The sequence below is a fragment of the Mus pahari genome, chromosome 13 (assembly GCF_900095145.1).
Source record: "Mus pahari chromosome 13, PAHARI_EIJ_v1.1, whole genome shotgun sequence".
NCBI lineage: Eukaryota > Metazoa > Chordata > Mammalia > Rodentia > Muridae > Mus > Mus pahari.
In genome coordinates, this window is record NC_034602.1 from 92,227,024 (window position 1) to 92,252,661 (window position 25,638).

General features: G+C 41.2%; 1 protein-coding gene across 1 annotated transcript in view; it reads right to left on the reverse strand.

Annotated features, from left to right (window-relative positions):
- Hsd17b11 (hydroxysteroid 17-beta dehydrogenase 11) overlaps nt 1–25,638 on the reverse strand; it is a 31,558-nt gene that overhangs the window by 1,479 nt on the left and 4,441 nt on the right. The window contains exons 3-6 of the mRNA XM_021211007.2: nt 17,847–17,978; nt 16,629–16,735; nt 11,316–11,453; nt 1,427–1,543 (exon numbers count right to left, since the gene is read on the reverse strand). Of these exons, the coding sequence (XP_021066666.1) occupies nt 1,427–1,543; nt 11,316–11,453; nt 16,629–16,735; nt 17,847–17,978 (494 nt within the window). The remainder of the gene's footprint in view (nt 1–1,426; nt 1,544–11,315; nt 11,454–16,628; nt 16,736–17,846; nt 17,979–25,638) is intronic.

The window sequence follows — 25,638 nt, forward strand, 5'->3', positions numbered from 1 at the left end:
CCATGACACACAGTGATCTACTAGACCGCATGAAGCAGGTTTGGAAGCCGCTCGCCCAGTATTGTAAGACCAACAGTGATGGTGGCAGATAGCGGCCACGGCTCCCGGGGAGTTCCCAGGGGGCACTTTAGTTTTTTTTTTTTTTTTTTTTTTTAAATAAAAGATTTCTTTGTTTCTCTTTTATGAGTGTTTTGTATGTGTTTAAGTGCACTGTGTGTGTGTATGTGTGCCTGGTATCAGATCCCCTGGGACTAGAGTTATGGACATATGTGCATCTCCATGCTGGGAACTGAGCTGGGGCCTCCCGTGAGAGCAGCAAGTGCTCCTAACCACGAGCCATTTCTCCAGTCCTTCCCTGGAGCTCTTTTACCTAAACCCTAGGGAGTGTCCAACTGGCTTTTGAGCAGAAGGTAGTAAAACACTTGCTATAACTTAAATCTCTTAAGTTTTATTCTTTTAATTTTTAGTTCAGTAATTTTTTTTTAACATTAAAAGAAACACTCTTTTTATTACTAGCACAGAGTAGAACATTCAGGCATTCACGATTAACTCGCTATTCAGTAGTGTCTGTTTTAAAACACTTTTCTTCCAGCTATAACCCATTGTACACTTTTATTTAAAATGTGCATATGAAAATACATAAAAATAAGGCCATGCAGTATAGCTGATGAAAGGAAATGACATGCAAATAAGTTCTTCCTGTTTGAATTTAGAACATCACCTCTATTGAGGGAAACAGTATTGTTTTCTTCATAAAAACACAGTTATAATGTAGTCTAATATGTCTAATATAGAAATCCGCATGAACATTAAGAGAAACACTCTTTTAGTTACTAGAAGAGTAGAACATCAGAGGCATTCATGATTAACTCTCTTTTCTGTAGTGTCTGTTTTAAAATACTTTTCTTCCAGCTATAATGCATTATACAGTTTTAGTTAAATTCGCATATGAAAATACATAAAATAATGACATACAGTATAACTGACTAAAGAAAATAATAGTTCAGTAATTCTTAAAATATGATTTTTTTGGAACAGCTGTTGGTAGCAGTTACCTGTTAAGATACAAATTTCTGAGTCCAGATTCAAATGTCCTGAATTAAAACCTACGAATCTAACCTTGTTCTTCTTCCAAATCTTACTGTCCAATGATTCTTCTATCAAAGTGCTTTAAAAAAATTCTTGTTCACTGATAAGGTACATACGTAAAAACAAAACAAATAAACCTTAAAGATCATGTGAGAATGTTTCAGTAGCTATTCTAGTCTTCCTTGGTGATCAGCACCCTCAGTTTTAAAAGCTGACAGAATCTCTCAGCCTATAATTTTTTGTTGGTTTACTCCCATATACCTGCATTTTATCAACCGATGTTAAGTCTAATATGAACGTGTTGACTTCCAGTGCAGACAAACACGCCGTCACTTACCTTTCTAATACTACCAAAAACGCTATAGAACTCGGAACGAAAATCATTTTCTTCTCAGTGAGGATCCCGTGCATGAGATATTCTACCACCTCCTCAGGTTCCAGGGTGGGTCCTAAACTGAAACGCACACAGGCTTCAGAAACCAGGTATCTCGCTGAAGCGGAACTTCTGTGCAGTTTGAGCCTTAACTAATCCAGGCAGTGGACCCCACCACAGGCTCTCAGAGGCATAGGTCCCCCCATAACGCCAGCCACCTAGTAAATGCCTGCTGTGGACCACACACTTCATTAAGCCTTCCACAAAGGCGTCCCTGCTGAGGCTTTACAATGACCGAATGCAAGAGCTAATACAGTCCTAAGCACTACAGTTAGGGAGATGGCTAGCTAAAACAGCTAACAAATTCACCTTTCAGACTTCAGTCATCTTGGGAATGAATATCATTTTGAAATATTACCATATGTTGAGTATCTTTATTGGACAATGTCTAACGTCTCATAGGGATGACCGTGTGGCCTGTGTGCCTGGCTCCAGGTCCCTGACGTCCATGCAGAGGCTTTATTTCTCAACAGATCTCGAATCCCTTTCTAGGCTTCCTTTCTGATCCAGTCACACCTTCCCTATGTGTGCAATATGACACACAAGTGGTCCCTCAAAGCAGCTTTTGGCAATCTAGGCGTTGTAGTGTCCTCCTAGGAGAGGCTGCACTAGAGCTGATCTTTATAAAGGGGTGCATAGTCACGGAATCACTAAATATGCCGATGCCCTCAAAGCGTGTTATTTCAGGAAGATGGAATTGAAATGTGATCAGTGCAAAGAAATGAGAATACTAGAAGTAATTACAAAGAAAAACTACATTGTGAAATAAAACTGGAAAGGATGTAGCATTATATTTAAAAGTGAGCACAATAATTGGACACAGGAAGGAGATTTTAATTTAGTCATACACAATGTAATTCTTCATTCTTAGCATTTATTAAAGGCCATGTTCACCATAGGATTCTCAAACAATAGTATTACACATGACATCATGGCCTGGTAGTGCACACTCCAGCCTGGTGCCCACCTCTAGGAAGTGCACACTCTGACCTGGTGCCCACCTCCAGGAAGGGCACACTGTGATCTGGTACCCACCACCAGGGGGTGCTGTAGCAACTGACTGAACATTGCTTGATGTACCTGTACTGCCTAAGGTCAGACAACTTCTGGATGAAGTGCGGTAACTCTCAAGCCTTATGGTTTAAAAGGCCGAAAGGACTTTCAGAAAAAGTTCAATCTCTTCCAGAGTTCTCATGTTGATAGGACATGCAATCACAGTGGCTCACAGTGGCTTTTGTACAAACAGCATTGATGTATGGTATACCACAATGCTGATGTATATTACATCATGTACTGATGTATGGTACATCATAGTACTGATGTGTGGTACACCATAGTACTGATGTACATTTCGTCAGTACTCTGAGACAATCACTCATGGTCAGGAAGGAGGGTATTATAGACAAGGATGAAGACTGAGAAGGATTTCTAGGCCTAAGAATTGGGTTTGATCGACTGATCACATAAGTGTCTCAGTCGCTGGATAGGGAGTACAAATTCATCTGCTTACGACAAAATCTCAGGCTTTCAGGTTTGTTGTTTCTTAACCTGTGGGCACCAGGCAGCACATAGCGGCTTCTCCAAAGGACACACTTTGCAGGTTTGCAAGGCTTGCTGGTTTCCATGATACTAATGCTCCCATATGGGAGGCTTCAGCTACGCACAGGGAGGATATCACCTGGTGAGTGTGGGCAAGACCAATGCTCCTGGGTTGTGACGGCAGTGAAATGGCATTGGCTGTTAGCACGTGGTACAGCTCTGCTGCAAAAGCACCACCTTGTGACATAACAACTACTTCCGGATCAGCTGAGATAAAGTAATCTTTCTGACACACACACACACACACACACACACACACACACACACGCATGCACGCACACATGCGTGTGCATGCGCACGCACACACACGCACGTACATGTACGCACACACATGCACGCACACACACACGCACGCATACACACATAACACGCACACACACACGCTCACACGCACACACACGCACACATGCAACTTGTATGTATCTAGAGTAAGAATGGAGCTAGCTATATTAGAGTAAATGGGATATTTTAAGAGATGACTGTGAAAAATCTAAGGGCTATCAGTTACACCTCGTCTAACAACGTAGATTATGCTGCATTGTTTATAGCACTAATTGGAAAAGAGGGGATATATTTCCAGAAGACTTTTAATTAAAAAACAGCTTGCTCTTGAAACACCAGAGTCTCTATGAGGGTCCCTGTGACCACCAGGGCTGACAGAGTATTGATCAGTGTAAGGAAATGAAGGAAATTCGGTTCAATATGACTTAGCCAGTGCTGGCTCAAACTTTTACAGTCTGACCGGAAGCAGTTTATTGTAAGCATATTTAAGCACAGTGCAATTTGGAGGAGATTCCTGTTGTAATACAATCTCCTGTCCACAAGGGGGCACAATTATATCAAAGCTCAATCTAGAGTCCATGTCATTTCTTCCAAGAAGATGGGTTCCAGGGATAGGCTATTGTATGAGCTTATGGGTCTAGGGAAGGATTGGATGTGGTCTCAGTCATAAAGATAGTATAGAGGTCATTTGGGCTATGGTTCTGGTTGGGGAAGCTCTGGGATCTGCAGATAACACAGATCACCAGCTTATTAGTCACCTCTCTTTCCAGTGGAAAAGAGATGCTCTTCTCTTCCACTGTCTTTAGCCTGGAAAGACATGTCGTCCTCCTGAGTTTCCTAGAGCAGGGGCTGGCCAACTCTGACCCATGGTTCGAGTCTGAAAGCTGCCTGTCTTTATATGGGCTGTAAATTAAGAATAGGTTTCATATTTTAAATGGCTTAACAGTTCATGTGAGAATTACATTGTGTTCTAATGTCAATGTACATATAAATAAAGTTTTATTGGGACACACACAGAGGCACGGGGGGGGAGTGGAGGGAGGGGCTTGCATATATAACATTCCTGGTTTCCCTACTGGTGTCTGTAAGTCCAAGGCCCCCCTTTCTTCCAATAGTCTCAAACTGTATGAAGTTAAAACTGTCAGAATTGAGAGGAGAATATATGGTTTTGACAGCATAGTTGGAGAGTTTATTCCCCACTCTCAACAGTGTATAAAACCACAAGACAGAAGACTTCAAAAGTACTGAAGTCAGCTAGACTGACCCAATGTGGATAACAAATAGTAGCAGACTAGACTTGCTTTCTAAGAGCATATAGAAAAATCCTCTTTAGAGTAGGCCATGTTCAGGGCCCAAGAAAAATCTTGGTAAGAGAAAAAAAGACTGAAATCAAACAAAATACATTCTGACTCTAATGGAAGAAAGCTAGAATGGAATGTAATTAGAAATTAGTAACAAAGGGGACTGGAAAATTCACAGTCACAGGGAAGTGAGCGGCATCCACAGGCACATCCCATGCAATAGAGAAGATGCTGCTGACGACCAGAAATGCTTGGAGATGAAAAGAAGCCACACCATAGAAAAGTGTGTATAGCACTCAGAGGAGAACCCAAGGCTGGGAACATCTGCATTAAAAAAGAAGAAAAAGCCGGACAGGTGGTGGCACATGCCTTTAATCCCAGCACTTGGGAGGCAGAGGCAGGCGGATTTCTGAGATTTCTGAGTTCGAGGCCAGCCTGGTCTACAGAGTGAGTTCCAGGACAGCCAGAGCTACACAGAGAAACCCTGTCTCGAAAAAACAAACAAACAAACAAACAAACAAAAACAAACAAAAAAAGAATTAGAAAAATACCAAACCAACCGAGATGAAAGTCCACATTAAGAAGCCACCAATAGGGCTGGTGAGATGGCTCTGCAGGTAAGAGCACCCGACTGCTCTTCCAAAGGTGCAGAGTTCAAATCCCAGCAACCACATGGTGGCTCACAACCATCTTTAACGAGATCTGACTCCCTCTTCTGAAGTGTCTGAAGACAGCTACAGTGTACTTACATATAATAAATAAGTAAATCTTAAAAAAAAAAAAAGAAGAAGCCACCAATAGTCCTCCCCCCACACCCTGACATCTGAACCACAACAGCAGCCAGTGTGACCAGAGGACCCTAAGGTGCAGCAGTGGCACACTGACTTACCTTGGGAGGAACCAACAGCTCTCTATTTGGATTTAAGTCTCGTTCAACAAGAGGGAAATTGCGCTGATACTAGAAACCTGGCCAACTACTGAGGACTAGTCAAGTCATGGTTCTCAGAGCACTTGTAACTGCCACTTTACTAAACCAGTAATTCCTAACTACATTCTAAATGGTTATCCTTCTACAACAGGTAAGTGTGGTCCTCAAGCCTCAACAAGGAATGGGTGCTGACTATGACAGAAGTTACAGCCCATCAAGATGCAGGGTTGTGGAGCCCAGTCACAACAGACACATCTGTAACAGTCACAACAGACACATTTGTAACTCAGTCACAACAGACACATCTGTAACACAGTCACCACACATCTGTAACAGTTACAACAGACACATCTGTAACTCAGTCACAACAGACACATCTGTAACAAAATCCTGGGCCTAAAGCTTGGGATCATAGCAGAGGAGAGGGCAGAATGATCACCACAGCCAGAGGGACAGACTTCATCTCCTAGAAATGTCAGAGGCCACACCATAAAGTCTCAGTAACAGGGCTGCTTAGACAAAGCTTTATAAGGACGACAACGGCTATGCTACTGTGGAGGGGGGAGCTCACGAGCCCACAACCTTAGGCAAAGAATTACAGGCAACTGAGGGAAGCTGAGGGCAGGAGAAACCATCTTCCTGGGGAAGAGCGCACCAAGTGCTCATCCAATACCAAACGCTCCCTGAAACCAGGGAACATCATACAGACCGATCAGACTGCATTAATACATTAAAGAACACACACACACACACACACACACACACACACACACACACACACACACACACAAAACTACTTTAACAAGGAAAAGAGGCCACAAATTTGAAGGTGGGGGAAAGTTACATGGTGAGGGTTTGGAGGGAAGGGAGAGAAAGGAGGACATGATATAATTACATTATAATAGCAAAAGTAAAAGAAAAAACATTAAAAAAGAAGCACATGTCATATTAAACCAAACACAAGGCAAGACAACTGAGAAACAGTAAAGACTTAGTTATAGGTGAGTGGACAGAGACCAAAAACAGAAGAGGAACCCAGGAAGCCAACTCTGATTCTTTGAAAAGAACCAGAATTAACATTTCAAGCTAGGAGGACCAAGGGAAATAGAATACACAGAATATGAAAGCAGAGTCCAGCAGGGGCAGTACTAGGACCTCACAGAATAACAACTCTGAGAGCACTGTGAACAGCCCTGTGACAGTCCACATGAGACTCACAGACCTAAGGAATGGCAGCCACTGAAACTGACTCACGAGGAAACTAGAAAATGGAGCAGGCCTTTAGTAAGAAATTCAATCGGTACTCAAGACTGATTGTTTAAGACAGTCAGGGTCTGACTGTGTAGCCCAGGCTGGCCCAGATCTCTCTACATAGACACATCTGAACTGGAAGTCCTAGCTACCATGCTCAGCTTCTTTTTCTAATGTTTAAAGGAGAACTGACAGAAATCTTTTAATAATTCTTCCAAGAACAGATGGCATGGAAGCTTCCTGTTTTGTTTTGTGTTGGGTCTCAGTATTTAAGCCCAAGGTGGTCTTTAACTTGTGATAATGAGTCTAATGTGCACTAAGATTAGATGCATGAGTCACCACACCTGGTTTCTGGCTGCCACCTTGAAGTGTTACCTAGCTATGTGCCGGAAAATGTGAGACCAACCAATCACAGGCGCGAATCTCCAAAACCGTGGACAAAAATAAATGTTTTCTCTGTGCATGTTGATTATCACCAGTATTTTGCCAGAGTGACAAAAAGATGACCAGCTGCAGACTTGTTATAGGAATTAGGAGTGGAAGAAACTGGAAGACATGGGGCAGGCAGGAGGGTCAGAGGCTCATGTCATCTTTGCTTCATAGCGAGCTGAATTCAGATTTGGCTGTATGAAATGAGAGGGAGAAGGAGAAAGAGAGGGAGGGAGGGAGGAGAAAGAGAGAGAAAGAGAAAAAGAGAGAGAAAGAAACAGTCAAAGAGACACTGAGAGGCAGAGAGAGAGAGAGAGAGAGAGAGAGAGAGAGAGAGAGAGAGAGAGAGAGAGAGAGAGAGAGAGAGAGAGAGAGAGAGAGTCAGAGAAACAGAGATTATCAAACCATGGCCGGAGGATCAAAGCTGACATGCAGGATCAGATCAGAGAATAAAGGCAAACAGAAAGTACCTGGGACCGCTTTTGGCATTTAGCAGGTGAATATTTTGAAATAACTCTACTGCTATCCAAGTTTATTTAATAAGAATAATTCTTAGTTCCCAAGAACTTAATCAGGGGGCATGACAATATGTAATTCACATACATTCAGACTGCAGTGAACTCTTGCCTTTATGGAAAGCCTGCTTCTTTGCAGTGTGTTACATGTGTAAACACAAGTGATAAACGACACATGAGTGCCCGTAGGGGTGGATTTAAGCACCAACGGTAATCTGGGACACACCATTTCAAATTTGGCCACTTAGAAGCCGTTCCAGTTTCTTCAGAGAGAAATCTGGTTCTGGGTAACTGGTTCTGAGATTCTGTTCTGCTGCTCGTGGGGATAACTCTAAGCCTCAGACGGCTCATCTACCGGATAGCTGGACAGCATCTACCCCAGTGCTCTAGATGTAAGAAAAAGACTGTTTAGTGATCAGCTGGGGCACACGCTGCTAGTCTCTAGTTATTTCTCCTAGGGATACATGTGCTCCAGCAGAGGGCGCTCTTGCCTCGTCCAGCCATGTCCTGGGGCAAGGTTAAAACAGCAATAGCTTTAAAATGTGGTACCTGGTTTTAACAAATGAAAGATAACCTGCTTTTTATTTTATTTTATTTTATTTTATTTTAAGAATTCCAATATGTTACTTCAGCATCTAAATCCTGAGATAGAGAGGAAGCGACAAGGGGTATTTTGGTACCGCTGTTCCCCAACTCCATACTGACCTGTCCTTTCTTCTGGGCTAAGTTAGGGCTTTATAGTTCATGCAGATGGAGTTAATCACTGGCTTCCTGAACAGACTGTCTTGCCCTTTGGCCTGTCCTGTGCTTCTTTTGTTGTTGTTAGAGGTGGATTTGCTTTGTTGCCTGTGCTGGTATGAAATTTAGCCCCCAGAGTGCTGGGATCATGGGTGGTGCTAGAAAACCTATGTTTAGTCTTACTTTTATTTTCTAACAAAATTGTAGCGTAAAATAGATTCTTTGGGGATGAGGTCTCGTGACAATAAGAAGTTCTACACAGAAAAGTTACCAAGTAAAGACAGATGGTGGCTGAGGAACGGGACACAATCCTAGCTTGCTGTACATCCAACAGAAGACTAATATCTAGAGTCTTAAAACCTTAAAAAAACTAAAATTTCAAGATACCAAGTCCATGCAATAAATGAAAAGACAGAAATCAAATGGCTGATTATCATGAAAAATAATTGCTCAGTTTCAGCAGCCACCTGAGAGATGCACACAGGCTACACTGAGGTTCCTGCCTCTCCCAGTTGGATTGGCTGAATTTCAAAAACAACTCAGAGCTCAGGTGAGGACCTGTCAGTCATTCAGAACGCAAATTCAAGCTCCTCCTCTCCTCACACAGGTGCTGGTGAGAATGTACACGAGAAGACAGAGGCTCAGCTTGGTGATCTACCATAAGGCCCAGCTAGACTACTCCTAAGACGACACGTGGCAACGTTTACCACCGCTCTACTTACTAGAGCTAAGGGATGGAACCAACTTAGGCATCCGGCAACGTGTGTGTGTGTGTGTGTGTGTGTGTGTGTGTGTGTGTGTTAACAAAAGTGTGGTATGCATGCACGGAAATGTTCTCAGCCATAAAGACCAAGTTACAGTGTTCACAGGGAAATGTGAATTGAGCCAGTCCCAGAAAGACAAATGTGCTTTCACTCATCTGTGAATCCCCAGGATGTAGATAGATGCATAGAGCTGTGTATGTGCATAAGGCACAAAAGTACAGGCAAGGACTGGAGAGATGATGCAGGCAGTGAAGGGCTTGCTGTGCAGGTGTGGTGATGCGAGTGCCATCCCTGGCACCCAGGAAAACTGTAAAAAGCCAGGAGAAGGAGAGAGAGAGAGAGAGAAACAGAGACAAACAGAGACACAAAGAGACAGAGACACAGACAGAGGTAGACAGAGACAGACAGAGAGACACAGGAAATGTAAAGTGTCTGTTACAAATTCAAGTAGTAACAATGAATACATTATTCTTATGTATTTTTTAACATCCTATAAAAATGTGTCTATTACCAACATCACAAATTCCCTCAGTGTGAGATAGACATCAGAGCTATGGTTTTAGGAAACCTAGTTGATTTTTATCATCCATTTCCTGTAAATATATACTTCAATATTCTTAGCATCACACACACTTCTCTTAGTAACCAGAAGACAGGAAGGTTCTTTGATTTTTCTGTGTTGGAATCCATTGACTGACAATCAATGCAAGGTTTCCTTATTAACTTCTAACCACACTGTAAATCATCATGATGAATTTTACATTTCTAACTTTGTGGCAATCTTAGTGTAGACTGTAGAAGTGTACAAATCTTTGTAAAATGTTACTAGCTCACAATCACTTGCATATTGCTTTGTAAAAAACTTAGTGGTTTCAAAATGATTAAAGAAACAAGACAGAGGTTCCTAGGTTAAAATTTTTTTAAAAAAGAAAGAAAATGTCCTTATTTAATATAATACCATGAACAATGACTACACACCAATGGAAAAACTAAAGGGAAAAATCTTATACTACAGTAGGACTTAGGAAGGTTCACGGCTTGAGCCATGATCTTTTATCTCTACAATGGCTATACATTCCGTACACACTGTTTCAAATGTTAAGTTTGGTCTTTTTCTGGCTGATATGGGTAGATTAAGTGTAGAAGGAGAGAGACCTGACACCTCATGGAACCTAAAGGCCATGGGGGAGCACTTGGGAAAACTTTATGCAGTCAATGGGACATGTAAAGGGGTCTCAGATACAGGAAGGGCTATTAGATATTCGCTTTAAAACTCTGAGGCTCCCTAGACAAGTAAGCAGACACCGTGAGACTGACAAACTCCCACAGGAGTTGGCGGCGATTAAAAGGTAAACAGCAAGGAGCTGATGCAGACATAAGATGCCCTTTGGTAAACTGTAAGCTGGTGCCTCGCTTCTGGAGGGGCACTGTGGCGAACAGTCACACAGCATCACTGGGATCACCCCACGTGGCTTTGACCAGGGTTCCAGGCGCCCTCCTCACCACTACCCTACCTCAACCAACAATGTAAGTCATCTCTGGGATTTAGGGGCCCAGATTTTTGTCCCAAGCACTCCAGGAGACCAAAAAAAAAAAAAAAAAAAAAAGAAAAAAAAAAAGAAAAGAAAAGAAAAGAAAAGAAAAGAAAAGAAAAGAAAAGAAAAGAAAAGAAAAGAAAAAGAAAAAAAAATGTGTTTGTGAGTCTGAAACCCGCTGATCTGGGGTTGAAGAAACAAAGGAAAGATTAACCAGTCGTTGTCGTTCCCCCCACCATCACCCGACCCCGCCATTCAGGTCTGCGTTTACAGCTGTGACCTCCTGTCTTTCTCTCCTTGTTTCCCCACCTGTTTTCTCACAAGCATCACGAACTGAAAGCATCAGGTATCAGGCGGTTCAGGGATTAATCTGTTTAGGAAGTCCACAGAGCTAAATCCCTAGCAAGCACCTGCGCTCAGCTAACTCGGATCTCGCCCTGGGCCGACTTACTTGGTCTCTGGGTTCTTGATGAAGCCAGTGTTTATGAAGTTAGGGCAGAGGCACGATGTTCGAACTCCTGTTCGTCCCAAGGCAGCCAGCTCATCAGTCAAAGCTCTGTGGAAGCCAACGGCGGCAAACTTGCTGGAACTGAAAGGAAGGAATTCACAAGTGAATTCAAGAATAGTGGGGTGCTGCAGTTAGGTGAGCTCCTCCCACCAGCAGCGGGGTGGGGAGGCGGTAGCGGAGACGCCCCGAATCACAGGCCTGGTGTAGATTTAGCGGGTCAGAGCTTAATTCCTAAGAACCTCAAGCACGTGTCACAGAACATTACCTACGTGTTGGGTCCCTAACCAGGTGGATTTCAGTGCACTGAAGAGAAGGCAAGAAACCTGTGGAGTGTTCGCTTTGATTGTTGCTTTTTCCAGAAAATCCGATGTCACTGTAATCTGTTTATTATTTATTCTAAAATGGTGGCGGAATTCAGGGGGAAGTTCCTCTGTACACATCTGTTCTTCTTTAAGTTCCTTAGAGTCCTATCTTACCCTCGCCCCCCACCGTCATTATATAATACTCTTAAGTTTTCTCGGATAGAATATTTCAGATTTGTAATGCATGTGTGGGTCTGTAGGGTGTTTGTGTCAGTGTGTGGTGTGGGTGTAGTATGTATGTATTTGGGTAAATATAAGATTTTGAGATTGGTGTTTTCCACTAATGCCTTCATTTTACTTTTGGAGACAGGGTCTCTCACTGGACCTGAAGCTTGCCCGCTGGCTACCCTGCCTGGCCAGCAAGCCCCAGGGGTCACAGGCATGTGTTGCTGAGTTTGGGGGGATCTGAACTCAGTTCTTATGTTTGTGTGGCCAGACCAGCACTTTATTGACTGACTAAGCCCTGAGCTCTTTACTGACACTTTTGCTATAATCTCCATGACTCTCCTGGGCACAAATGAGTCTCCAAGGCCTTGCCTAGGGCTTGCTTCTTAGTGGACACTCAGTAAATATTTGTCATAAATGAATCACTGTGCAAAGCAATTTTTACAAAAGCATCTTCACTTGGAAATATTCTGAAACTACTCTAGATGGACCGTATTTTTCTAGGTAGCTAAATTTAAAAAGAGCTTTATTGAAATATTAAGTCATATTAACTCAGTTAACCTTCTGAAGGTATATAATTCAGTCATTTGCTGGTATTTTACATTACTATTTTTAAAAAAAGTCGTAAGATACATGTAACATAAAAGGTCACTTGAGTGTATAGTCCAGTGGGTGATATTAATTACCAGATAGTTGTATGTTTCTAAATCTTTATGAATTAGAAGTTAGATAAAGTATCTATACGTTATTGCCAATCTCATTGTACTCTAAACAACAGAAAATTGGGGAAATTTTTCTTTTCTCTTCTATATATAAATATGTTTGTTTGAGACAGGTTTTCTCTGTGTAGCCCTGGCTGTCTGGAACTCACTCTGTAGCCCAGAGATCTTCCTGCTTCTGCCTCCTGAGTGACAGAATTAAAGGTGCGCCCCATCCGGCTCTTATTCTTTTTTTTTTTTTTTTTTTTTTTTTTTTTTGGTTTTTTTAAGACAGGGTTTCTCTGTGTAGCCCTGGCTGTCCTGGAACTCACTTTGTAGACCAGGCTGGCCTCGAACTCAGAAATCCGCCTGCCTCTGCCTCCCAAGTGCTGGGATTAAAGGCGTGTGCCACCACGCTCTGCTACATTTTTTAAGCTTAGAAATACATTGAAGCTGTGAATGAAACATTGTTGGATTCCATAACAGCACAGAAAGCTTCTGCACCCTGCAAAGCATCAGAAATGAAAGTGATAGTGTCTAAAATCATTGGCACAGGACAGAAGCTGCCCACGATTAATCATATGGTTCATTTTTATCTAAGCCTCCCAGTGAGTCCATGATGTAGGTATTTTTATGAGTGTTGTTTACCGAACCAGGAATCGAGGTTTGAGACGCAAAGTAAAGTTTGGTAGACTAAAGGAAAGTAGAAGAAACCCCACAAGATAAAATGCCAACAGAGACAGACATAAAAACATGCTCACTCATTAACACACATGGTAGCATTTTCCTCTAGTATGTAATGGTCAAATAACATGAAAATTGATATTTTCTCAGTTTGTCTTTCAACATACGGGCAGATTTCACCATAGATAACTGAGGTTAGCAACCTTTAAAGTCTGGATCTGAGCTTTTTTAAAAAGTGAGATAAAACAAAACTAAAAACTAACTACGGCTTCCTGTTTTCCAAAGCCCGGGTTACACTGTTCTTTTCTGGAAGGCAGTTTGACAAGAGCATGAAGTTCGTTAAAGTGAAGTCAAATTCACCACGCCCTACTCTGTGACTAAGAGTCATGTGCAAGTGTTTGCACCGAGAAACTGTCAACTGGGCTTCAAGAGATTAATGTTGGAGAAAGCTCAAGAAAGTAAATAGTGGAGAACATTTAAAACGGCTGTGACGGGCAGCATTCAGATCTCCCTGTTCTGGTCACACCACAGTCACCAAGCCGCCAAATCCATACAGTGATTGGATCCAAGTTGGCCGAGATCCCAGAGCCTAGAACTTGCTTGTGTGAAGGTGCTTTGGGGAAATGGTGGTCTTGCTGACCTTGAGGTTTAAAGAGGTCCTTTGACCTGCTGGTGGCTAATCCTTACCAAGAGAGGGAAGGAGCCAGCCAGAGACTTGCTCTGAGCCCTTCCTGGGTCTGGAGATTTGTATTCCTATTAACTGAGAGAATCATGCAAAAGTCTCAATGATTGAGTAGTGATGTACATAGTATCATGTCACAGGAACTGAAAATGATGCTGGCGTATATTATTAATATGTACAGCTTAAAAGTTTTAGATTCAAAATACAAGATTATAATGTAGTTGGTTTTTGTAGGTTTTCTGTTTGTTTTAAGACAAAGTCTCACTATGTCCTGTATGTTGGCCTTGAACTTGTGATGCAGCCCAGGCTGGTCTTGAACTTGTGATCTTCCTGTCTCAGTGTCACTATACATGATAACTATAGGTTTTCTTTCTTCCTCTCTTTTATTCTCCCTACTCTTTACCCTCCCCCTCTCTTTAAACTTGGGACCTTGTACATGCTTGGCAAGTACTCTATGACTCTGGCCCTTGTTTTTGAAAGTATCTATGCAGCCTGGACAGGCTCTGAACTCATATAGCCTGATTCTCTGGCTTGTAGCTCCCAAGAACTTAGATTACAGGTGTGTACCACCCACCGCAGCAGTGACTCACTATGGGTTATTTCTTACATGTATGACTATGTGTCCAAAAACGTTGTCCAAAAGTTGTACCAAATGCTTAACATGCTAATTTGTGCTTGGTGAGATTATCGATAATTTTTGTTTTTGTTTTTTTTTTTTACTAAATTCTATTTTCTGATTTTTTTTTAGGTGAATCAAAATGCAGAAATGCAAAAAACAGCTCAGAGTTTATAGTCTCAAGTGTCTGAGGGAGGACAGGCATGATTACAAGCATCAGGGATTAGCTCTGAGAAGGAATGGTACTTCCCCTTGGAGTCTGTCAGGCCTGAGCCCAGATTGGGATTTTCTACTTCGTGTTCCCTCTGTCTTCCATCCTCTGTCTCTCGTCTGAGTCTGCGCCTGCCTGAAGGCTGAGAACTGCCCTTGTTTCTATCTTCTGACAGTGTGTGACTGTGTGTGTCTGTCTCTAACAAAGGACTTTGCTATGTATCCATTGAGCAGCACAGAAAACACCCCATGGGGAAGGGAAGGAGACTTACAGAAACTGTTACAGAAAACTGTTACAGAAATCTTTAACAGTTTGACAAGTGATTAGGTCACTGGCTAAGACTGCAGCTGCGCATTAGCTTCACTGGTGCAAGTTGATTCCATGGGAAATCCAAGGCAAGTAAGGCTGGTTGTTACACTGTTCTGTTAAAGGCAGGTTAAAGAGTTTGAGAGCACAGTAGGACAGCAGTCTTAGGTGACTGTAAGGGGTGTTATTAACTCTAGCTGTGAGGTCCAGTCTCTTAGGATGTAAGAGATCTCTTCAGAATAGTGAACGACAGTAGAGTAGGTTTGAACTTTAGGGTGAACCTAGATATGAATGTAGGAAACCTCAGTGAGTAGACCCCCCTTACCCTTGGCAATTTCACCTCAATTCTTCATGATGGTCAGAACTGTTGTTTCTTTTTAAATCTTTTAAAGGCAGCATTTCATTGTAAGCTAATTCTTACGCTATTTGTGACAAAATGACATTTCCAGCTAATTGTTCTCTTTTAAATATCAACTTTGAGGCCAGGATGTGGCTCAGTGTAGAGCACCCACCTAGCATGGCCAAGGTCCCACGTGTGATCCCCAGCACGGTGTGGACTAGGCACATTGACACATCTGCAAGGCTGGGCCTTGGGAGGTAAAAACAAAGGGGTCAGGAGTTCAAGATCATCCCTGGCTGGGCTACAGAAGACCCTGTCTCAAAAAAAACAAAAAAGAGGGAGGAAGGGATAGAAGGAGGGAGAAGGAGAAAAGAGGGAAAGAGAGGGGGGCACAAAGAAAGAAGAAAAAAGAAAGTGGTGTGTTTGCTTAGAAGCATCTAGGCTCAGGTACTCACTTATCAACAACAGCTGAAGGGAAAGTTTTCTGCTGGGAGAAATCATAGTTTCTCTGTGAAAACTCTAGCACCGAGCAGACACTGAGCAAAAACGGAATCAATGAAGACGCTGTGGTAGGTAAGGCTCACAGATGTGGCCCGCAGCTGGGAACTACAAGGGGTGCTCTGTACGGCTCGGAAACTACAGAGCTGTAGTTGGATGGAGGTGTACCCACTGTTTGGTGCTTACAGCTGTCTCAGATGATACCCTCTGTCAATTTTAAAGGGCCATTCCTCTTTATAAGCTACTTTATACTGCCATCTTCATGGTGCAAAAACATTACTGTTGTGTTTCCTTATGGCTAGAAGGCATGGGAAATGTTTTAAGTGATTGTCTGACGAGTAGTTCCTCTGGAGACTTCCAGAACAGCCCTTGAAGTGAACTGAAAGAGGGTTTAAGAGTTGATGCCACTGTTAATCCCAAGACTTTGTGGAGCTCTTCCTGTTTTGGCAACTTTGAATATATGATCAGGATGAAGAGAACCCTCACTAGCTAGGATAAGAAAAAGTAAAAAGTAAGCACCCAAACTCAGATTATGTATGTATCTGGACATCTAACTATAGATGTGTGTAAATATGCAGACATGTATATGGGTAGATAGGTAGTTTATTTTTATGTAAGATATGTGTGCATCTTATATAAAAGTTTACAAGCATACACGTTAAGTGTTAGAGTCAATGAAGAAGTACTCACGCACCAGTAAGCCAGCAAGAAGGGGACCACGGTGTGACCTGCTGCTGACGCCACAGTGACAATGTGGCCATGATTATTCTTCATCATCACTGGGAGAAATGCCTTGGTGGTCTAGAAATAATTTTTATTCAAAAGAAACCACGTGTTATTTCTGGTACATAGCCCACAGAGAATACTTTAAGACAAAGACATACTTCCCAAACATTGTTCCTGATTCAAATGAAAACCTGATTGCCAAGACCAGCTTAAGACAAATGGACAGACAGCAGGTCACATCGGAAAAACTGCAACACACACCAAAGCGTTGAGAACTCATTTCATTTAAACTGCTAACTACTTTATGTCCCTGACCGGCTACCTCTTACCATTGATGCCTTCAACCATTTTATATATTGAATAGAAATGACACTCTAGAGCACAAGAAGTAACAATATTAAACCACTAGACAACAATTTGATCATCATCTCAAAATACCATGAAGAGCAATCTTCTAATGGCTACTAATTAATTTGTACATTAAACATTTATTGAGTATCCACTGAGTGCTGGGGATATACAGAAACAAATAAGCTAATACACTATATGTCACCAAATACAAACATAGGTATCAACGACTTGGGAAAAGCAGGATAAAAGCACAGTGCATTTTCAGTAGCTCCAATCACCCTAAGCTCATACCTAAGAATATACCAAGGGGTCTTTTATACACTAGCTCTCTGGGAACAACTTGGCGCCTTCAGAAACATACAACTAATATCCTTGAATGGTGAGCTCCATTATAAAGTCTGAAGCTTTTGAGGCCAGGAAATAAAATGGGTCTGAGTCTTATGAGACTTTGAAAGCATGCCACCCTCACCCTCGTTACATTGTCATAGATAATGACTCGGGTGGTCTCTTATCTCCTCGCTGTATTCTCTATATTATCACAGAAAGGTATGCAAATCTAGTTTAGAATCAAATCTAGTTTAGCATGGTGATGTATGCTTGCAAACCCAGAATTTTGAAGGCAGAGGCTGGAGGATCAGGAGTTCAAAGCCAGACTCAGCTATATATTGCCAAAAGACAGAGGACCAAAACACACATGATAACTGAAACTTACAATGATTTACCTCATTATTCATTTTGGAAGTGCAGTTGTTGGTAAAACGTAGTCATATCACTAGAAACGAACTCTTAATCTTTGAGTCTTCCAAAAGAAATGTCTTGTAAAGGTAATACTCACCCAAAAGTGTGCAAGCACATTGACTTCGAAAGTCTTTTCAATTTGAGGGTCCTGCGTAGCAAATAAGTCTGCAGTGTAGACAACGCCGGCATTATTGACCAGAATGCTAACATCTCCAACTTCTTCCTTTACCTTAAACCATCAAAGAAGAAAATGTATCCATTAAGTGGTTTGATTGTAGGTTTGCATATTCTATTAAAAGAGCATACATTTTCTTTTTGAAGAATTATTCATTTATTTTATGTATGCGAGCCCACTGTAGCTGTCTTCAGACACACCAGAAGAGGGCATTGGAGGCCATGTGGTTGCTGGGAATTGAACTCAGGACCTCTGGAAGAGCAGTCAGTGCTCTTAACTGCTGAGTCACCTTTCCAGCCCCTAAGAGGATAGATACATTTTTATCTAGTAGGCATGGGGAGAAGCAATTTTGTTACCTCTATGTCAACATGGTGTAAAAGATACTTTCTGTCTTCCTGCTTAAGCCCAAAGTGGCTCTGTTTAGAATTCTTTTGTAATTTAGTCTCTTGACCTTACTCTGTTGATTATGGCCACAGGGATATTTGCATAAACAGCATTGATTTTTTTAAAGCACTTCTTCAAAAGTTAAGAAGAAATGAGTTAAGTCTATTAGCAGATTCTAGGACATTTGTGAGGAATCACGCAACACTGATTGCACTATTAAGACGGCCACATCTCATGCCCCTTTATTTTCATGATTCCTTTCCTCCATTGCTTGCCAGTCATTCTCCATAGGGTGGCAAAAGCTTAGGAGTGTCGGGTAGGGGATCTTTGGTCAGCCTTGAGTAGAGTTTTGACTCTGTTCTCTGGACTTAAAATACGTGATTCCAAATTTCCATTGCTTAAAACAGTTAAGAATATAGTTTGTTATGTTACTGGGGAAGAAATGAAACATGTACATGAGCTATTTGGTGCGTATATGAGCTATTACTATTATGCCATTGATACACATCTATTTATAACTATGTCCAAAGGGGTATGTTTGTAGATTCTTTTCTTGGCCTTATGAGGTATCTGAGAAGGTCTTTATATGGAAATATAGATGAGGTAAATAATATAAGTATTATACATAGCTGGGAATGGTGGTTTACTTCTTTAATTTCAGAACTCAAAGGCAGAGACAGGCAGATCTCTGTGAGTTTGAGGCCAATATGATCTACAGAGAGTTCTAGGCCAGCTGGGGCTACATAGTCTCAAAACAAAATGAAAGCACAAACAAAAAATTATGTGCTTGGTTTCTACCATGTAAGTCTTTCCCCTTGGTAATTAACTTCTTCCTTTGGTATTAGTTCAGAAGGAAGAACATTTGAGAAACCGAAGGAATTATATTGGAGTGTTACATAAGCCACTGCAGCTTTCAAAGGTTATTGCAGCTATGGGTTAAATGATTTCAGTTGAGGAAATATAAGCAAGATAACAGGGCTGCCTGCCAAGGGCTTCGCAGGGCATCCTTTGAGTAGTAAAGCCTAGTCATATTCAAGAAGGAAGAACTTGGGGTGATGTACTTTTTCCCAAGTGATTGCTGCATCTTCTGGAGTCTACTGTAAACACTAACAGCACCTGTAAATAAGAAAGTTTGCAGACTCCCAAAGCTTAGGTTCCCTTTCAGAAGACCAGAGCAGCATAGCACTCAGGTCTAACAGTGCAAGGAACTCATATAAGAACTTCTGTTTAGCTTGTGAGCAGCTAAACTTACTGATTGTGTACACGCTAGAGTCAGCAGTACTCTGATATATATTGGGCTCTAATAAAAAGCTAAACTTCTCCTAAGAAAGCTGCCATTGTTTAGCTCTAGGGCCATGGTATGCTGGGGACTGAAAGGTAAGTGTGAATGCCCCATGGGATCATTTGCTCCCCTGCACAGTTTTCAGATGGTTTCATCGTCTTTGTATTTAGTGTTCACCACAATACTTAAGGTGATGCTCTTGTCTGCCCACTTGAGAGACAAGAACCAATAGAATGGTTTAGGCTTCTAAAGGTTCAACCTGAACTGTTCCATATCTCCACAAAGAACCTCATACAGAAAGGCTGCCAGGGAACAAAGGTTCATGCCCAGGTCTCATTAGTACAGCCGAATCACATCAGGGTGTATGTAAGTAAGGTGGTAAGGGCCACTCTATAGTAAAGTAACTGTCCTTCATCCATAGTCACTCCTCACATCTCTATCACAGAAGGAAAATTATGAATAATTTCCTCAGACTGCTGTCTCATGTTACTAAAGAATGTCCCCAATACCATCAAAATTTTCTCCTTTAAAAATATTTATTTACAGAATGTGTGCTTAGTATAATTATCTAGTTAAACATCACAGTTCTGTGTCTGCACAAAAGATCTTTAATGTTTAATAACCCAATTGATCATTTAGGGACATATGGATTTTAATCTCTAATCTTATATTCTTAGGTCCAGAAGGCTGAGTAGTTTCTTAATTGTAACAGTTCTCGTACTTTATTTACAGATGCTTTATAAAAACAAAACAAAAAATCTTTTTCTTCTTCATTATCTATTTTTTTCTCAGGGTGGGAATGCTGCCAAATTTGCATGTTTCTTAGTAAAGAAAGCAAGCTGACAATTGAATTGTTAGGTAGTTCAAAATTAATTTAATGACCACCATAGCCCTGTGGCTGTGGTACTCTCTTCTACAGTCCAGTACACTTGGTAGACACAGAGAGCTTATCCGACAGTCTGACTAAGTAAACTTGGAACTAAAACTAGTCAGAAGAGATAAAAAGGACACACCAGTCTAATCGAGGGGACAGTTAGCCGAGAAGATGTTATTATCCTAAACATATATGTATCAAATTCTGGGGAACCCAATTTCATAAAAACAACCAACCAACCACTACTGCTGCTGGATTTAAAGACACAAGTTTAATAGCAATGCAATATTAGTAGGAGATTTCAATACCTACAGGCCCATACTCTCCATGAGCCTTTGAACCAGAAAAATACCAGAATTAACTACATCATACATCAAATGGACTTAACAGATATTTACAGAACATTCCAATCAAACACCAAAGAACATACAAGCTACATGGAAACTTTTCTAAGTTGGACCACATCTGTGAACACAAAACAAATCTTTAAAATTCAAAAAAGATTGAAATCACTTCTTGTATTCTATCTGACTACAAAGCAACAAAACTTAAAACTAACAGCAAACAGATCTTTAGTAAACACACAAACTCATGGAGATTAAAAAGCACATTACTGAATGATGAATGGGCCTTAAAAAAAAAATTCAAATATAAATAAAAAATGTTCTAGAACTAAATGAAAATGATCATAAAACATAGCTAAGCCTCGGGTACAATGTGAATGCATCTCATAAGAGAAATACACAGCTCCAAGTGGCTGTATTAAAAATCAGAAAGAGCATAAATAAATGACTTAGTGATACAACTAAGAAATATAGAATAAGTACAAACCAAATCCAAACCCAATTAATGGGAAGAAAAAAATCAGAGCAGAAACCAATGAACCAGAAACAATAACAACAGATAATACAAAGAACCAACAAATCTAAGAGCAGTGCTTTTGAGACAATAAACAAGATAGACAGATCCTTGGCCCAACCAGCCAAAAGAGAGGACCCAGATTAACAAAATCAGAAATAAACATGGAAAATTTTACAACAGAGACCAAAGAAACTCAGAATAACACTAGGGAATTTTTTAGAAACCTGTATACCATTAAGCTATTTTTGAAAACATGAAAAAAAAAAAAAGAAATTTTTATATTCAGTCAAACCACCAAAATTAAACCAAAAGAACTCAACAATCTAAACAGACCCTTAGCAAACAAGGAAATCAAAATAATAATGAAAAGCCTTTTAGCTAAAATAAATAAAAAGATAACAAAAACACAAAATAAAACAAAAAAAAACACCAGGGCCAGATGAATTCACAGCAGAATTCTCCCAGACTTTCAAAGATCAATGACCAATTCTTCTTAATTTACTCAAAAAATGGAGACATTAAGGAGCACTCCCAAACTCAGTCTACGAAGCTAATATCACTGGAACACCACAACCAGGAAACACAGCAAAAAAAGAAAATGATGTGCTAGCTTGCCTGATGAACACAGATTCAAAAATGCTCAGAAAAATACTGACAAGCAGAAAACAGACAGACATCAAAAGGATTGCCCAGTATGACCAAACTGACTTTATCCCTGAAACATTTTATAAATCAATAAACGTAACCAACCACATAAATAGACTTAACAACAAAAACCATACAATCATCCCAACAGATGCAGAAAAAGGCCTTTCACAAGATCCAATACACCTTCACAATACATCCTGGAGAATGTAGGGCTAGAGGGACCACACCTCAACATAGTAAGAGCCATACATGAGAGACCCACAGACAATGACATCATACATGGAGAAGAGTTTGAAGCAATCCTGCTGAAGTCAGGAATGAGACAGGGATGTCTAATCTCCCCACTCCCTTTCAATATGGTGCTTGAAGTGCTAGCTACAGCAATAAAGCAAGAGAAGGAAATCAAAAGGATACAAATAGGGGGAAAATCAGACTATCCCTATTTGTAGATGACATGATGCTATATATTACAGATCGCAAAAACTCTGCCAGAAAACAAGAAATGATAAACTCAGCAATGCAGCAGGACACAGAATCAAGATTTTCTATACACCAAGAACAAACATATACCAAGGAGATCATGGACATGTGAATTCCCATTCACAATAACCTCAAAGAAAATAAAATATATAGGAATAAACTCAGCTGAGGAAGTGAAGGACCACAAAAATGAAAACTTTAAGCCTCTGAAGAGAGAGATAGAAAAGGACAACAGAAAATGGAAAGACATCCCATGTTCAGGGATTGGAAGAATTAACATTAGCAAAGTGACTGTTTTAGCAAAAGCTAGTTACAAATTCAATGCAATCCCAATCAAAATCCCCACCTCATTCTTCAGGAAAATAAAAAACAAAATCCTAAAATTCATATGGAACCACAAAAGCTCCTTATTAGCCAAAACAATCCTGAGCAAAAAGAACTATGCTAGAGAAATTACCAATCTAGACCTTAAGATATGTCACGGAGCCATGCAGACAAGCAGACAAGCAGACAATGGAACAAAATCAAAGACCCAAACATGAATACAGGTACCTTCACGCACTTAATATTTGGCAAAGATGCGAAAAGCATAGCCTGGAAAAAAGAAAGCAACTTCCACAGACGGTGCTGGAAAAACTGGATGTCCACATGCAGAAGAATGACCCATATCTATCGCCTTACATAAAACTAACTCCACATGGACCAAAACCACTGGTACACAAACACCACAGGCGGTACCTAGACTTTCTGAATAGGATTCCAAGAAATAAGGCCAACATTTGACAAGAGAGGCTTCAGAAAACTAAAAGGCTTCTGCATAGTTAAAGGAATAATCATCCGAGTGAAGAGGAAGCCCACAGAAAGGAAGAGAACCTTTGCCGGTTACACATCTGACAGAATTAATAGGCAAACCATATAAAGAACTCAAAAAACAAAGAATCAAGAAGACAAATTGTTCTAGTCATGGTTCTATTTTTGTGAAGAGACCAAATAGGTAAGTCCTTATTGCTGAAGATACCATACATTTTAAGACACAGGGCCTAGATGCATCTGAACAGGAACTGACCTGAATGCCTGTCCCTGCAGCCTAGCTTCTATGGTACCAGATGCCACCTTGCAAGCTTCTAAAAGGGGAGACAACCAACAACTATGATGCTCATCAACCGTGACAATGACCAGCAAGGCATGAGAACTATAAGGTGTGGCAGTGGCACACATACCTTGGGGGTGACTGAACCGGCTTTATGTCAACCTGACACAAGCTAGAGCCATCAGAGAGGAAGGAACCTCAACTGAGAAAATGCCTCCGTAAGACCCAACTGTAAGGCATTTTCTCAATTGAGGCTCAGACCATTGTGGGTGGTGCCATGCCTGGGCTGTGGTCCTGGGTTCTATATGAAAGCAGGCTGAGCAAGCCAGGGGAAGCAAGCCAGTAAGCAGCACCCCTCGATGGCTTCTGTATCAGCTCCTGTCCCGTGTGAGCTCCCGTCCTCACCACTTTTGATGAACTGTTATTTGGAACTGTGAATGAAATAAACCCTTTCCTCCCCAAGTTGTTTTTGGTCACGGTGTTTCTTCACAGCAGTAGTAACCCTAACTACAACCGTCACCAACACCTCTCTAACTGGACTAAAGACTTGTTCAACAAGAACGGAATCATGTTTCGTACTGCAAACCTAGCTAAATACCCAGGGGTAGTAAGGTCATGGGTCTCAGAGGGGAGCCTACACACGTTACTAAACCAGCATAATCCCTATGAATGCTGTAAGTACTTGTCCTTATCCCACAGATAAAAGTACTCCTCACCCTCATGTAGGAAACCTTTCTTTGCAACAGATGAGACCACAAGAGAAAACCGCAACCAATCAAAGCACAGAATTGTAAAGCCAAGTCTCAACAGCTAGATCTATAAACTATCTTGATTCTAAGACTCAGGGAACCTTCTGGAAGAGAGAGCAGACAGACTGTAAGAGCTAGATCTATAAAACTATCTTGATTCTAAGACTCGGGGAACCTTGTGGAAGAGAGGGCAGACAGACTGTAAGAGCTANAAGAGCTAGATCTATAAAACTATCTTGATTCTAAGACTCGGGGAACCTTGTGGAAGAGAGGGCAGACAGACTGTAAGAGCTAGATCTATAAAACTGTCTTGATTCTAAGACTCAGGGAACCTTCTGGAAGAGAGGGCAGACAGACTGTAAGAGCTAGATCTATAAAGCTATCTTGATTCTAAGACTCGGGGAACCTTCTGGAAGAGAGGGCAGACAGACTGTAAGAGCCAGAGTGTCTGTGAGTTCGCTGTGAGCCTGTGTCTCCTAATATTAGAAACCATATCCATAGAGTCTCATCAGCCCAACTGCCTAAACATGCACTTGGAAGAGAATGCAAGAAGTGAATGGGAAGTTTCAGAGGAGGAAAGAGAAGGGAGAAATGATGCAATCATATAATGTCAAAATTTTTCAAATAAAAAAATCCAAAATAATGGAATTATTTAAAAATAGAAGGAAAAAAAATCAACTATATATAAATCCAAACAAAGAGGCTCTCAGTTGGGTTGAATCGGGATCTTTGTGTCCACTTAGCTGAGGGAGAGGTCAGATTGCTCTGGTAGAAATGCAAATTTTAGAGACTTTTGCCCGTTACTCTGATGACCCTCCTCTACGAGGTACAAAGAGAGCACATTTCATCCAAAGGGCATTTCAAGTGTAGGTAGAGGAGGACATCCATGCCTTGTGGGACTAGATCAACCTGCCATTCAAACAAAACCCTAACGCTGTGAGTTTCAGACCCATATCCTTGACTTCAGAAGACACTGTCAGTGCTGGGATGTGGCTGGTGACAGGTAAGGGTGTCCCACAGTGTCAGACCACGTCAGAGTGAGAACTGCACAGGGTGCTGCCATGTAGATTCCTGGACTCTGCTCTACCCTTAATGAATGAAAACCACTGGAGCTGAGGCTGGATGTATGCACGTTATGCATGTTTCTACACACACACACACACACACACACACACACACACACACACGCCTGGTGGCTTTTCTTGAGATTGATGCCCAGACCTTGTAGGTGCTAACGTTTGCCACATAGTACCCACCCCCAAATGTGTGTATGTTGTGTATAGTATATGTGATGTATGTGTAGTGTATAGTGTGTGTGATGTGTGTGTGTTGTGCATAGTGTATGT